The sequence below is a fragment of the Astatotilapia calliptera genome, chromosome 9 (genome assembly GCF_900246225.1).
Source record: "Astatotilapia calliptera chromosome 9, fAstCal1.2, whole genome shotgun sequence".
In the NCBI taxonomy this organism is placed as follows: Eukaryota; Metazoa; Chordata; class Actinopteri; order Cichliformes; family Cichlidae; genus Astatotilapia; species Astatotilapia calliptera.
The window spans coordinates 16281810-16294747 of NC_039310.1; the positions used below are offsets into that span (position 1 = coordinate 16281810).

The 12938-nt window shown below is 42.5% G+C and overlaps 1 protein-coding gene across 10 annotated transcripts in view; it reads left to right on the forward strand.

Annotated features, from left to right (window-relative positions):
• The window catches only part of eya1 (EYA transcriptional coactivator and phosphatase 1), a 62778-nt gene extending 50321 nt beyond the window's left edge, over nucleotides 1-12457 (forward strand). For all 10 annotated transcript variants that reach the window (XM_026179473.1, XM_026179472.1, XM_026179480.1 and 7 more), the window contains 6 exons: nucleotides 5853-5911; nucleotides 6021-6181; nucleotides 6408-6522; nucleotides 6868-6989; nucleotides 7776-7876; nucleotides 10186-12457. In XM_026179473.1, the coding sequence (XP_026035258.1) occupies nucleotides 5853-5911; nucleotides 6021-6181; nucleotides 6408-6522; nucleotides 6868-6989; nucleotides 7776-7876; nucleotides 10186-10266 (639 nt within the window). In that variant the 3' untranslated portion in view covers nucleotides 10267-12457. The remainder of the gene's footprint in view (nucleotides 1-5852; nucleotides 5912-6020; nucleotides 6182-6407; nucleotides 6523-6867; nucleotides 6990-7775; nucleotides 7877-10185) is intronic.
• The last annotated feature ends 481 nt before the right edge of the window (nucleotides 12458-12938 follow it).

The following is a 12938-nucleotide window of genomic DNA, read 5'->3' on the forward strand; positions in this document are numbered from 1 at the left end:
AAACCACTCACAGGGCAAGAGAGGGGGAGAGGTCTCTAAAGGTGGGAACATTTTAAATTAGTCCACTGATGCCTCTTTGCTCTGTGCAGTGCACGCTCACTCACACACTCTAAACACATGGAGCTATACCCACACACATATGGAAACGCATGCACACTGTACGTAAGTGTATAATCAAACGCTGACATTCGCACACACATGCCTGTGTAACAATCCTGTAACACTGTAAGCTGACTACCTTTTATAGCTCCCAGCCTGCAGTCACAGGGTTGAAAACTCCACTGTCACTTTCACCCAGGGGCTGCCTGTTAATGAGAGATGCTGTGAAACACACGGTTACCTTTTCCTACTGGCTGAAATGGCCCTCCAGAGCCTCTTATTGTGGAGCCTTTCTGTTGGTTTTATGTCCCACTTTAGAAATGCAGTCCTGTACTTGCAATTCTATATGACTGGTAGCTTTATTGTGTTTTTAGTGATAGTTTATTTCTTGGTGATTTTATTCCTGGGAAAGCAGGGCTGTGATGCTAGCTGTGATTTTCATTGCATCACAAAATTAAGTCACCAGTTACCAGTTAGCACTACAGCAGAATTAGTGATTATTTGTATATTCATAGGAAATCAAAAACACAACACTGTCATCATGTTAGACACCTTTACAATAGCACATAAATCTGTGAAGATCTGCACCAGTAAAAAGCTTGGAAACCAGAAATTACAACTTTCTTTTCTTTTTTTTTTAAATTTATCAACTTTCAACATGCTGCCGAAACCAAACTACAACATTTTTATATGTGGTATATTTTGTCAGATGGGCTTCTTTGGGTCTGCGTACAGTGATGTGGTTATTTTAATCATTTGCTTGGCCACTGATGCTGCACTCAGACATAACTCCATCAGGTTTCAAGGCGGGGTTGATGGTGTGTTTTGGGAGGACTACAAACAGAAAGTGGTGGTTTCAAAGCCATCCTGTCAATCTATGCTCCACAGAGGTCCACATCAACCCCATCCTCCACTATCCGCAAACAGCTGATTCATACACCACTAAGGTGTTCATGGAAAATATAACATTACGGTCTGGTGACAAATGAGGAAATTTTACAGATTTCTAGTCTTGCGTTAAAAAGAAAGATGCAACACCTGCGCAACGTAATTTGTGTAGGAAGAGATAGGAAAGTGCACAGATTTGTCCAAACAACAGACCACTCGGCAGGGATAAACTCCTTCACTACGGATTTGTTCATTGCTGGGGGAAAATGCTGAAATGACTGAGATTTGATATGGCATTTAATGTTGCTCTCCTTGAGGTGCGGTTTGGATTTGAAGTGCCAAAAATAAGAAATAATGAGGAGCAGCTCATCTATCACACAGAACTAATTTATACTTTCCGTTGCCTACCTGTGGGGTGTGCCTTTTTTCCTTCTTTCTTTTCTAACTGTAAGCTACAGAGCTCTAAAAAACATTTTGTTAAAATGCAGTTTGCTTCCCTCTGTGCCCCCTTTCCTGGTTGTTGGATTTTTTTAAACCAGCATAGACTTACCTGTGCTTTGTTTGGCACTGCTGTTTGAATTCCATGACTGTTCAAGCACAGATTGTGGATTGGAATGAAGTGGGTTTGAAGAACTCTCCCTTTGTTACCCACATCCTGTGTTTGACCCCCAGATAATCACAGGCCCCCCTCCCATCTGCACCCTCCTCACCCCCCTAGACAGGGGTGCCTTTGGTGGGAACATAGAAGGAAGTTGCTGGGGGTCACAGACCACTGGGGGGGGGGGGGGGGGGGGGTGACAGCCTCTACCGGCAGAGTGTTGAGAACCTGCGAACCATGGATGAGCCTTTTTCACATGGCATTAGCCTGTAGGGTCACAGGGAATTTCGCGATGATGGCTGTTATCGCTCACACTGTGGTGTGGGGTGGGTGGCCAAAACACACAGCTCACCTGAGAGAGAAGATGAGATAGGGGGAGAGAGGGGGCGGCTTGGATCTAAAAAGTGGACCCTATTGTGTGGCAGTGACCTAGACCTTCATCGGGGGGGAAATGGTCAAAGAGGGAGTAAACATGGTCCTTTCTGTGTTTTGGTAGCATGCATTGCAGAGTTACCCCGTCTTTCTTCTCCCTACCTCTGACTGCTGCAGTCACCACTCTGAGCTCGATCCAGGGCTACAGGAAGACTCATGCCGTCATCGCTGATTGCTTAATGACAGATGCCAAGGGAACAAAGAGGGCTCTGATAACTTCCTCCCCAGTGAAAGGTTTTCAGCAGACTAGTGGAAAGACAGACAGAAAAAGGAAGAGAGAGTGAATGATGCCGAGATGGAAGCATCCTGTCTTCAATTCGTTTTTTTTTAGTTTGTGTTTTCTTCTTTCCTGTACAGATAAAAACTGCTCGGTAGCTGAATGAACTCTGATAAAAGAAAAGAACGCCACTGATGAATTTCACAGAAAGACTTGGTGTTTGCATAAGGAGCAATTGCTTCTGGTGGAGGGTCTTCACTTCTTAGTACAGTAGGAACATCTGGTGTAAGTTAGCAGTGATTGTAGGTTTTAGAAAGACCACTGTTTGCTTGGTGAGGGAAGAACGGGGGGATTCAGTGGAAAAGAGGTGTTCAAAAGGTTCTAAGAAATTCTGACTGCCCCTCAATGTGCCACCGTCATGAAAGCCTGTCAGTCTATAGTTAGGATTATACGAACAAAATATTTTTCCTTCTAAGCCTTCAAGCGACAGCAAGTTCAAGACCCTATAATTTATTAACTTTATGAAGTCCTGCACAACTGCAAATAAACTGCTCCTTCATAATGTGGCAATATATAAGTCATAAATTATTATGGTCATGTGATTAAGTACATTTTTTTATTTGCCCTCTTTTGACTGAATTTCCACAAACTATTGTAAAATCCACAGCCTGCTAGTGTTTCCTTCGTTCTGTCGTCTTCGACCTGCTCTGCTCATGGCCCTGTGGTGTTTATGAGGCCTTCAGAAGTGGCTCCTAATGAGTATGTGTAAGAGTTACTGTACGACATTACCCACAGCAACCTCCTCTATTAGCTTTCCCAGGGAGCCAGTGCAGAGGTTTATGCCAGCCCCAGCTGGGAAACGTAATTGTTGAGTTGAGTCTTCTCATTCATCCAGCAACCCAAAATACACACACACACACACACACACACACACACACACACACACACACACACACACACACACCAAAAAAGCCTTTTCATCTATTAATAAAGCATTGTAACATAATCAAAAAACTATGTAAACATTTCAGAAACAATGAAGCTGAAATGGTGCAGACATTTAAACTCCAAAACCCTGTATTTTTCTTGGCCCCTTTGAATGTTTAACACTTTACATTTGTTGGGGTTTGATGTGTTTATTAGGTTAAATATTTGGACCCATCCATGAAAAATCATTCGTAATCAGGCAGCAGGTACAATGGCTCCAGTTTGGCTTAATTACAGAGACGTATTAATGTGCTTCATGCCATAGTGAAGTATCGCTTGTACGACCTAAAATAGCTCCATTATTAACGTGCTAACAGTGTTCTCAGATATGCTTTGATACACGCTCGGTGTCATACTCTGAAAGAAAACATTACGAGTGAAGAATATAGGGAGCTGTTTTAAACAAGGCTCAATAAATTTGGATAGAATTTTGTAACCAACTCAGTGAAATTGGTAGCAGAAGCTGCTCATCAGCCTATTGTGTCTGCTTCGTGAACAGATCATTACTAGATAACAAAAGCATTCCAGTCACTTACGTCGAAATGGGAGGTCTTTAAAACGAAGCTTAATGAGGTGCTTAACCCAGGATGCTGTTTTTGTTTTCTGAAACAAGCACACACGCCTCTACTGCTTACAGAATTACGTGGAACAATATGCCTGGGTTGAGAGCTATTCTCTGGAAAATTTGGGGATTATTTGTGAACACAAATTATCTACAAGTTTGTTGGCAACAGACCCTCAAGCTGGGACAAATTGTCGAGTTCTTCAACTATTAAAGATCTGCCAGCGAGTGTCTGGAAACAGATTAGGCCGACAGAGCAACAACTCCCCACTTGCAACCCATGTCAGTCGGCAGTTCATCTTCTGAAACACATTGCTTCAAACTCACTCCATGTGAGGTCACTTTGGACTCTATCCCCCAGCCTTTACCCGTTTCTCTTCTCCATCTCCACCTCTCTACCCTTCCACCCCCTTATCGGGGTGCCAGAGCCCCAGAGAGGAGGGGAGAGGGTCACAGGGTCAAAGTCTTTTCCTCTTTGGATCTCGGGGCTTGCTGGGAGAGGCTTGGCGAGAGAATGGCTGCATTAGAGCTGGGGTTGGGGGTCAAGATTTTAATTCTGTTAAAGAACAGCTGGTTTGAGTTTTTCTTCACGTCGCTCTTCCCTCCCTCTCTCCACAAATCCAGGGAGATGAAAAATTTGTTCAGATGGGAACCAGTAAAATAAAAAAGGTTTACGGTCCAAAGCCCTTACCCTTACCCTGCTCTAGCATTAGGGAGGAATGTAATAACGTCAGCATTTGGCCTCAGTTAGACTGACTTAAAACAAGGAAGTCCTTTCTAGGTTTTGGTGTCTTAACAGCCGGATGAAACTTAATTAAAAAGCTCAAAATGTTTGAGGGATTTTTCATACTTGAGACCAGAGGAATTCACTTCCTCGTGTTTCATTTTTCTTGAGAAATTATTAACATAACTTTAAACAGGTGAGACAAACTTTTTTGGCAATTGCGTAACCACTTTAAAATCCTTAGCCTTCCTAAAAAATGAGAAGACAAACTAAATCATGGTGGATCAAGTGCTCTCTGTGTTATTCACACTGGATTAAAACTGACTGAAACAAATTTAGAAGTAACATAACATGAATTTCAAACCTTTTTCCTCTTATCTAGGCTATTGCTGAACCTCCTTATGGCAAAATTGCTAACCACACAACATCAAAGAAAAAAAATAGCAGCTGAGCTACTTTGTTTTTCTTTGCCCCACATGTCATATGCTTATCTAGATGCCAAGGCAGGACTCCCTCACCTTTCGCCACTGATGGGGTGGAAAGAGGGCAGGAAGGAGGAGGCACTAGAGGGCTCCCATAAATGGAAAACTAATAACAGATTTTATTTTAGTCTGCTTTCTCCTGCGCTCTTTTACCGGTTGGCTGGCTCACTAGCCCCGGGGCTGTGTTGGTGTGTGGCGCAGCAGCAATCAGAGGTCATAATTTCATTGGCGGTTAGCATCAGGTTCAATTTTTCTAGTAGGTTACATTTACCAAAGTCTGGATTGTGTTACTGTGTACCGGTAGAATCAGTGCAGGGCTGCAGAATCCTGCTACCTTTCCAAGAGGAGCCAGGCAACCCCAAAGGGGAAAAGGAGTGTGCGCATATGTTTGGAGATGGACACACACAGAGACACATACACATGCACAAACCATTAGTGCCAAGATGCTTGTACTAGCTAGCTCTAGTCCTTCTACTATGTAGAGTGTGTGTGTGTATATATATATATATATATATATATATATATATATATATATATATATATATATATGTATGTGTGTGTGTGTGTGTGTTCATCTGTAATCTTATACATAGAGGAGGAAACCTGGCGAGTGTTTACAGTTTCTTGATTGAGGCTTATTGGTTATGTGCAGGAGTGTCCACATCTTTAGATGTCTTTCAGGCTGATGGTACAGTTTATTTTTATTTAGACCTTTGAGCTGCTGCATAGTAAATCAAAAAGGGGAAGAGCTGATTCAAAAGGAAATGGGGAGGCTGAATGTCTACAGGGAGTACAAAAAATACTGGGAACATACAGGAAGTGTCCCGCATTACACAATTAAGTGATTGTTTTGTGTATTTTAGGAATGTGACCAGGTGCACATCGACGATGTGTCCTCTGACGACAACGGCCAGGATCTAAGGTACAGCAGTGATTCATAGTTAGTCAACAAGAACTGCATCATATGCTCGGCCGCCACGAACAGTGAAACAGGCTTGTGCTAACACATTCTTTCTCTGCCCTTATTTTAGCACGTATAACTTCAGCGCTGATGGTTTCCATGCAGCAGCTACCAGTGCCAACCTATGTCTGGCCACAGGCGTACGGGGAGGCGTGGACTGGATGAGAAAGCTGGCCTTCCGCTACAGACGAGTAAAAGAAATTTACACCACCTACAAAAATAACGTTGGAGGTAATCCCCGGCAAGCAGAGCTGCCCTGTACTGATTTTTTGAGTAGAAATGACTTTGCACATGTACGTTCCCTCATTATGTGCGTGTTTGTGTGAGGGTACGCTCATGTTGGTGCATGCGTTCTAAAAGCACACATGCCCCCACCACTTGGTCAGGGTAAATTTTGAAAACTTCGCTGGTATTCGGGGGGCCCGTCCAACCTAAACAATGTTACCCTGCGTTTCAGGTCTGCTGGGCCCGGCCAAAAGGGAAGCCTGGTTGCAATTGCGAGCAGAAATTGAAGCCTTGACGGACTCCTGGTTAACACTGGCACTGAAAGCACTAACATTAATCCACTCAAGGTAGGACTCCAGTGAGGAAAATTTTACACAGTCCCATACCGCACATATATAAATTTGTATGTGGTGTGGAGTACCCCATACTCCCACATTATTAGAAAAACAGCAATGCTATGCATTTGTCTTTTTTAGACAGTCTTTATCTGCTCGTTTAGAAAAATACGTGTGCTAGGAGATCCGACTTGAAAAAGGAGCTGAAACGCAATCCTTCATTGCAGGATACTATTTAAAGAACTGATTCATTGCAGTGTCTTTATTTTCTGCACACTGTGTTTTCTTTTGTCCTCCCACAGAGTGATTTTGAATGATGTCACCTCTTTTTCTGCTCCTCTGTCTTTGTTACTGCAGGTCAAACTGTGTGAATATCTTGGTGACCACCACGCAGCTCATCCCTGCCCTGGCTAAGGTCCTGCTCTACGGATTGGGAATTGTCTTTCCTATCGAGAATATTTATAGTGCAACCAAAATAGGTAAAGACTGCATTCTGAAATAGTTTGTTTGTTTTATTTTTTATGTGGCTTTGAGACACAAATGTCTATTTATTTATTTTTACCCCGGTGAGGTAAAAACAGTTACAACATACATGCTGCTAAAGTGACAGGACTGAGGCACGGACGGGGTGGGAGATTGAGTCACCGGAGAGTGTTGATGTTCTTGTGTGAAGGAGTAGTCCCAATCAGCCTAGGATTATTTTCTTGGAGCTGGGCCTGTGCTGGGCCTCTTCAGGCCTCTCCTGCTCAATCTCTGCATATGAAACCACTTCTGCACATTTATGTCATTCCAGCGCAACAGGGCCCCGTCCTCTTCCTCCTCCTCCTCCTGCTTTTACCTCCTCACTTTCCCCGTTTTCTTTCTTTCTTTCTTTCTTTTTTACTGTTTTAAATGCAAAATAAACATCAAGTTTCACTCTTGCATCAATATCTGACCCATCAGCTAAGAGTTCAGGGAGAGAAAGAGACACAGTGGTCTTCAAAACCAGACCCTGTAGCAGGACTGATTTGCCTGTTTGTTCTAGATTTAAAGAAGAGAGGGGCAAAGTTAATGCTTTTAAGATTGTCTTTATCTGGGGGACAATCTTATCACATCTCCTTCCTGAACCCACTGTTTACAGTCTTCCCTTCTTTGTAAATTTGGTGTTTTAAAGAGGCTCTTGTCACCCTCGGCTCCTAAATCAACTTTGAGCGTGTGTGTGGCTGCATATCTTTTTTGCATCCACGTAATGCTTTACTAAGAAACTGCCCTCAACTTCTTCACAGGAAAGGAGAGCTGCTTTGAGAGAGTAATTCAACGGTTCGGGAGGAAAGTTGTTTACATTGTTGTTGGAGATGGGGTAGAAGAGGAGCAAGGCTCAAAAAAGGTAAGAGGTTTTAAAATAATAGATAAAGTAAACAACATGCACACTTGTATGTCTTTAGGGTATATTTACATGGTGAAAACAACCATGAGAACCACATAAAGTGTGGAGCAAAGAACTCGTGAGTAGTTTTCATAAGGTCAGGAGTTCATTGTGAGGGAACACCGAACATACCTGCCATACTTTTCCAAAGAAAGGAATCAGCGCTCCGGCTTTCCTTCTCAAGAGTCTTTGCTTTGCTTTCATTTGTTTATCCTCTTATACGGCATCCAAGCACAAGAGAGAAAGTCTGTAGTGTGTAATCAGCCCTCTTCCTCCACCATCTCAGGTTTACAGAGCAGGGGAGGGGAGAGATGGCATAATTATATATTCCTGCTTGGTGCTCTGAGCAGTGTGAATGCTGTATGTGTAACGCTAGACAAGCCCTTTCAGGCACGTTGAAGGCGCATCGTAAATAGAGCGCACATAAAGGCGACTTAAATCATTGTTGATGAAATTAGAATATTTACTGCAATGACAAGCCTGTTAGCACGAGATGGATCAAGGAGGGCTCGCTGCCGACCTCCGCCCACGCTCTTGCAGGAAGCATGACAGTATCTGTTCAGATGAATTTGATGTCTCGCTGTTTTTTTTTTCTCTTCCCCATTTTTTATGTTACTTGTTGGCTCTTGCTCCAGATCTTGTGCATTCAGCATTCCTGTCAGGTTTGGATGTAAAGCAAATGCTGCATGTGAGACTCACACAGCAAACACGCTCTTTAGCAAATGAATCAGCGGCTCAGGAGAATACTTCCCTGACAGTTATGATGAGCTGCCGTGTCACGCTGAAGACATTGAGTTTCCCTTTGAAAGTCCTCCAGCTCCTTCTTCACCTGTTTCTCCGTAAACAGAGCAGAAGCACGAGGACCGACGCAGAGCGATTAGGCAGCTATTAGAGAGAAGTAAGAGCCTTTACCCTGGATAAAAGCGTAAAGCAATAGCTCTGTGTTATGAAAAGCGAACACGCCCTGGGAATGTGGTCTTGAGGGATGATTGTGGAAAAAGATGCAAATATTTTTACTCAGCTTTGAGTTGTTGGAGAGTGACATTGATGGAAGAATAAGGTGTTTTTTTTCTCCTCCATTTGAGTGGTGCAAGTCCCGCGACATGCCATGCATTAAAAGGTTTCTGTGTCAACATCAGAGAGAAGGTGAAATAACACAACAATTTCACCCGTCAGGAGGCGCATATCAGACGTGACACATCGTGGAACTACAAAAGCAAAAGTCTGAAACTTCTCCCAGTTCTCATTCCTTCACTTACAAAAAAAAAAAGAAAGAAAGAAAAAATTCACAATCCCTGTCTTCAGTTATTGCCTTCGCTTGGGAGAGACAGCAGAGATAACATCGCCTGCTTTTAAACTTAAAAGCAAAGACAATTTACAAAACAAAAAGCAAAAGAGCTTTTTAAGGGTCAGTGCAGGCTCTCCTAAGCGGAACATACGCCTGGGAGAGGCCATACCTTTGATAAGGGGAGGGTAATGGGCTCCACACACTGAGGAGCTGAGGACTCTACCTGACAAGCTCCTTTCATTCTCTACGACTCAGGTTTCTTCCCCCATCCTTTGCCTGGGAACAACAGCTCATTTGCACTGTCCTAAACACACACACTGGCAGGCAGGAGGTTCATTCAAAAGACACTGTGGGGAGTTCATTTCTGTTCAAGTTAAAGACAGTCAGTGCATTAGTCTGGTGGTATAAAACTCCACTTTGATGCAGCAAAGAAATTAGTTACAGGTACAGATGTACAATTTGGCTGCACGGACTTATGCACAAGGGAGCAAGAGGAGTAGGTGGGGTGCGTTAATGATATGATTGCTTTTCCTGGTGAGTGGACCAGGCTTGCTTCATTCACTAAACATATTACCGCAGTATAAAGAAAAAGAAATCAGTTTAGAAGGCCTGCAAGTGTTGGTCTGTCCAATTCTAACAGTGTGTGTTCTATGTTAAAGGCTGACTAAAAAGTATATATTTTGTCCATAACATATTCCAAAATTAATTGATATGATTTGCAATCATGAAAAGAAACAAATGCACTCATCTTTTAATAAATAACTAAAAGGATTGATAAATATTTTGCTCATTAACATCTAGCAATTTTACCCTTTTATACTCTAAGGTGCATTTTCCTGATTGGAATAGAAGTCATTTTTATTCATGTAAATGGCTAAAAAGATAATTTTAAAAAACTGATTAATTCGTTTTTTAATTAGTTTGAGAATTTTGAGTTTTGTGTTTAATAAAACTAAAAAGATGCTTTCTCTTCCACCCACAGCACAACATGCCCTTCTGGAGGATCTCCAGCCATTCAGACCTCATGGCCCTCCACCATGCTCTAGACCTGGAGTACTTGTAGCACCACACCACCAACGTGTACCCCTGCTCCGCTTCGGCACACCACACAACCTTTCACCTTCGCCCTCCAGCCCCATCCCACGCTTGCCACGGACCCCACAGCTCAGAAAAAAAAAAGACAAAAAAACCCAAAAAAACCAGCCGTGTTGCTCTGCTGCCTGGCGTCTGTCTGTCACTACATAGGAAGAAAAGAAGGGGAGAACGGAAAAAAGAAGACTGAGTACACGGTTAACGTGCTGACATACAGTCACACATCGTCTTAACCCTAAACTCTTTCCTTCTTTCTTTTTTCCGGCGAAGCGAAGGAGAGAGAGAGAAAGAGGGAGCGAGGTGAATTTACGGCGCTGCAGCTGCTTGCCCTGGTTACTGTGAATTGGCCGCTTTCTGAAGCTGTCAAAGTGTTTTACGGCCCCCTGTTTGTGCCGGGACTCTGTCAGGGTTCACACCTGTGAGGAGAGCAGAGCTACTGATGGCCTCGCCTCGCTTCGCCTCACTTCGCCCCAGAACTCAGTTACAGCGAACTGCAGGGCCCACAGCTACTGGTGGTGACTTTTCTGCGTCCCTCTGGCTCGCCCCACGTCTGCTCTTCGCCTCCGCTTTATTTCTGTTCCTCTGTTCACCCACTTCGTAGCCTCCCCTTCGCTGTGGGGCAGAAAGACAAAGCAAGTGCTCCTCTGTAAAGCGTCGGCCTGGGAGCTTTGTGCTTCTTATTTATGAACAGACACTTTGTGAGTGGCACCGCGCCACCGAGAAGGTACCTCGATGATAAAAGACTCGTGCCTTTTACAAAGTACTATTGATTTCCACCGCAGCGAGAGGAAGACTTTTATGGAAGAGAGAAGAAAAGGGGGTTTTCTAATAATTTAAGAAAATTACAAAAAACTTTATTTACAATGCTGAGACAATCATGTACAGAGGAAATCTTTTTGTGTGTGTGTGTGTGTGTGTGTGTCTAAGTTTGTAATCACTGGACTATTCCTTTCTATATTCATTTTAGGTACATGCTCTTGAAAGATGGCAATGCTTTTTCATTGAAGTTTAAAAAAAAAGGCATCCCATCGCGCATAAGCTTGTGCGAGGACGCCTGAAAGTGTTGATGTGTTAAAGTTACGTTCGATAAACAAAATGTGTAGATATTGGGATTTTGTGATAAATTGTTTTGTCAAGACCAAAAGCATGGATGTCAAGTGTCAAGGACCTTTCTTTTCACTCTGTGATGTTTTCTCGTCCTTACAGGAAACTTCAGTCACACACTTTATATAGAACAACAGGTCTCTTCTTACTATACGTCCTTCTCGGACACATATATCAAAGGGAAAATATACATTGTTTTTTTTCTTTAGTTATGCAGGAAGGTAGCTCACAACCTTGCGTCCTTATGGCATTTCACCAGCTTGCAGCCCTGACCCCATATATTCAAAGGCAAACACAATTCTGATGAGGGTTTTGGATACGGCAGACGGGAATTTCTGAGAGCCATTTTAATGTCAAATTTGAATAAATCTGATGTTTGAAAAAAACAAACAAAAAAGCAGGCTTGAATAGGTTTTATTATCTTTTATACAAGCACTATAACAACTCTTGTACAGCAAGCGTAATTTTGTATACTGTAGTGTTTTTATTTCGACTTTGAGAATACATTCTGTGTCCCTCTTTGAAGCAGCTGAAGTACACGAAGCCCTTTTTCGTAGCGCTTCTGCATCTGTGGACGGGGAAACCATAATTAGCATTGAGAGAAAAGCCACTAACTTCGAGAGGTTTGTGAACATACAGGACATGTGCTATCGACTGTGAATTTCTTAAACAGAAACCGACTCGTTCTGTTTCTAATTTCTTTCCCTCCTTTGCACATGATCACTGTTGTCCTTTTACATTTCAATTCAAATCCTTCTCTCTTCTGACGTACCCCTCCCCCCCCCCGCCCCGGCAGTCACACGGGGTATCTACATATTGCTGCTAGATCAAGGTAATGGTAGGTAAATAGAGGAAATGTTTTATAGATTCATACAGCATGCTTTTTTTTTAATTATGTTGCAATCATAAATGCAAACTGGAAATACTTTACACTACATGGGCCTCATTGTGGAAAAAAAACGCAAAAGATTGTCGTGTCTGCAAATTATGTGTACAGATGTTTTTGACATTATTATTTGATTGTGTTTAAATTAATAAAACTGATTTGTGAACTGTTATACGTTGCTGACATTTTGTCCCCTCTTCTTTAAAACTACAACATAAAATTTAACATTTTTGTTTTTTTGAAGAGCAACATTATTGCCCCCCACAACCACCATGACTAACCACCAGTGTCCAGATTGACACAGATGCCATAGGGTTCAGACACTAATCCTACCAGGAAGTAAACAGAAACTGGAGCTCTTACAAGTCTAGACCAAACAACAGCCCATACCCTTTACACACACATGCTAATCACATCCCTTTATTAATCTTCCCAATGACTACAACAATAACTTTTTTTTTTTTACACATCAAAGCCACATATGAATTTAGACATGCCTTTGTGACTGTTAGATTATAACATAACATTAGGATTCTCTAAATGCCTGCGTCTTAAGTGTCTCTTAAAGCATTCTTTACGCTGTTTTTGATTGCATCTCTGTTAAAGGCACAGTTCAACCCCAAATCCAAGTTATATATTTTTCTGCTGAGAAG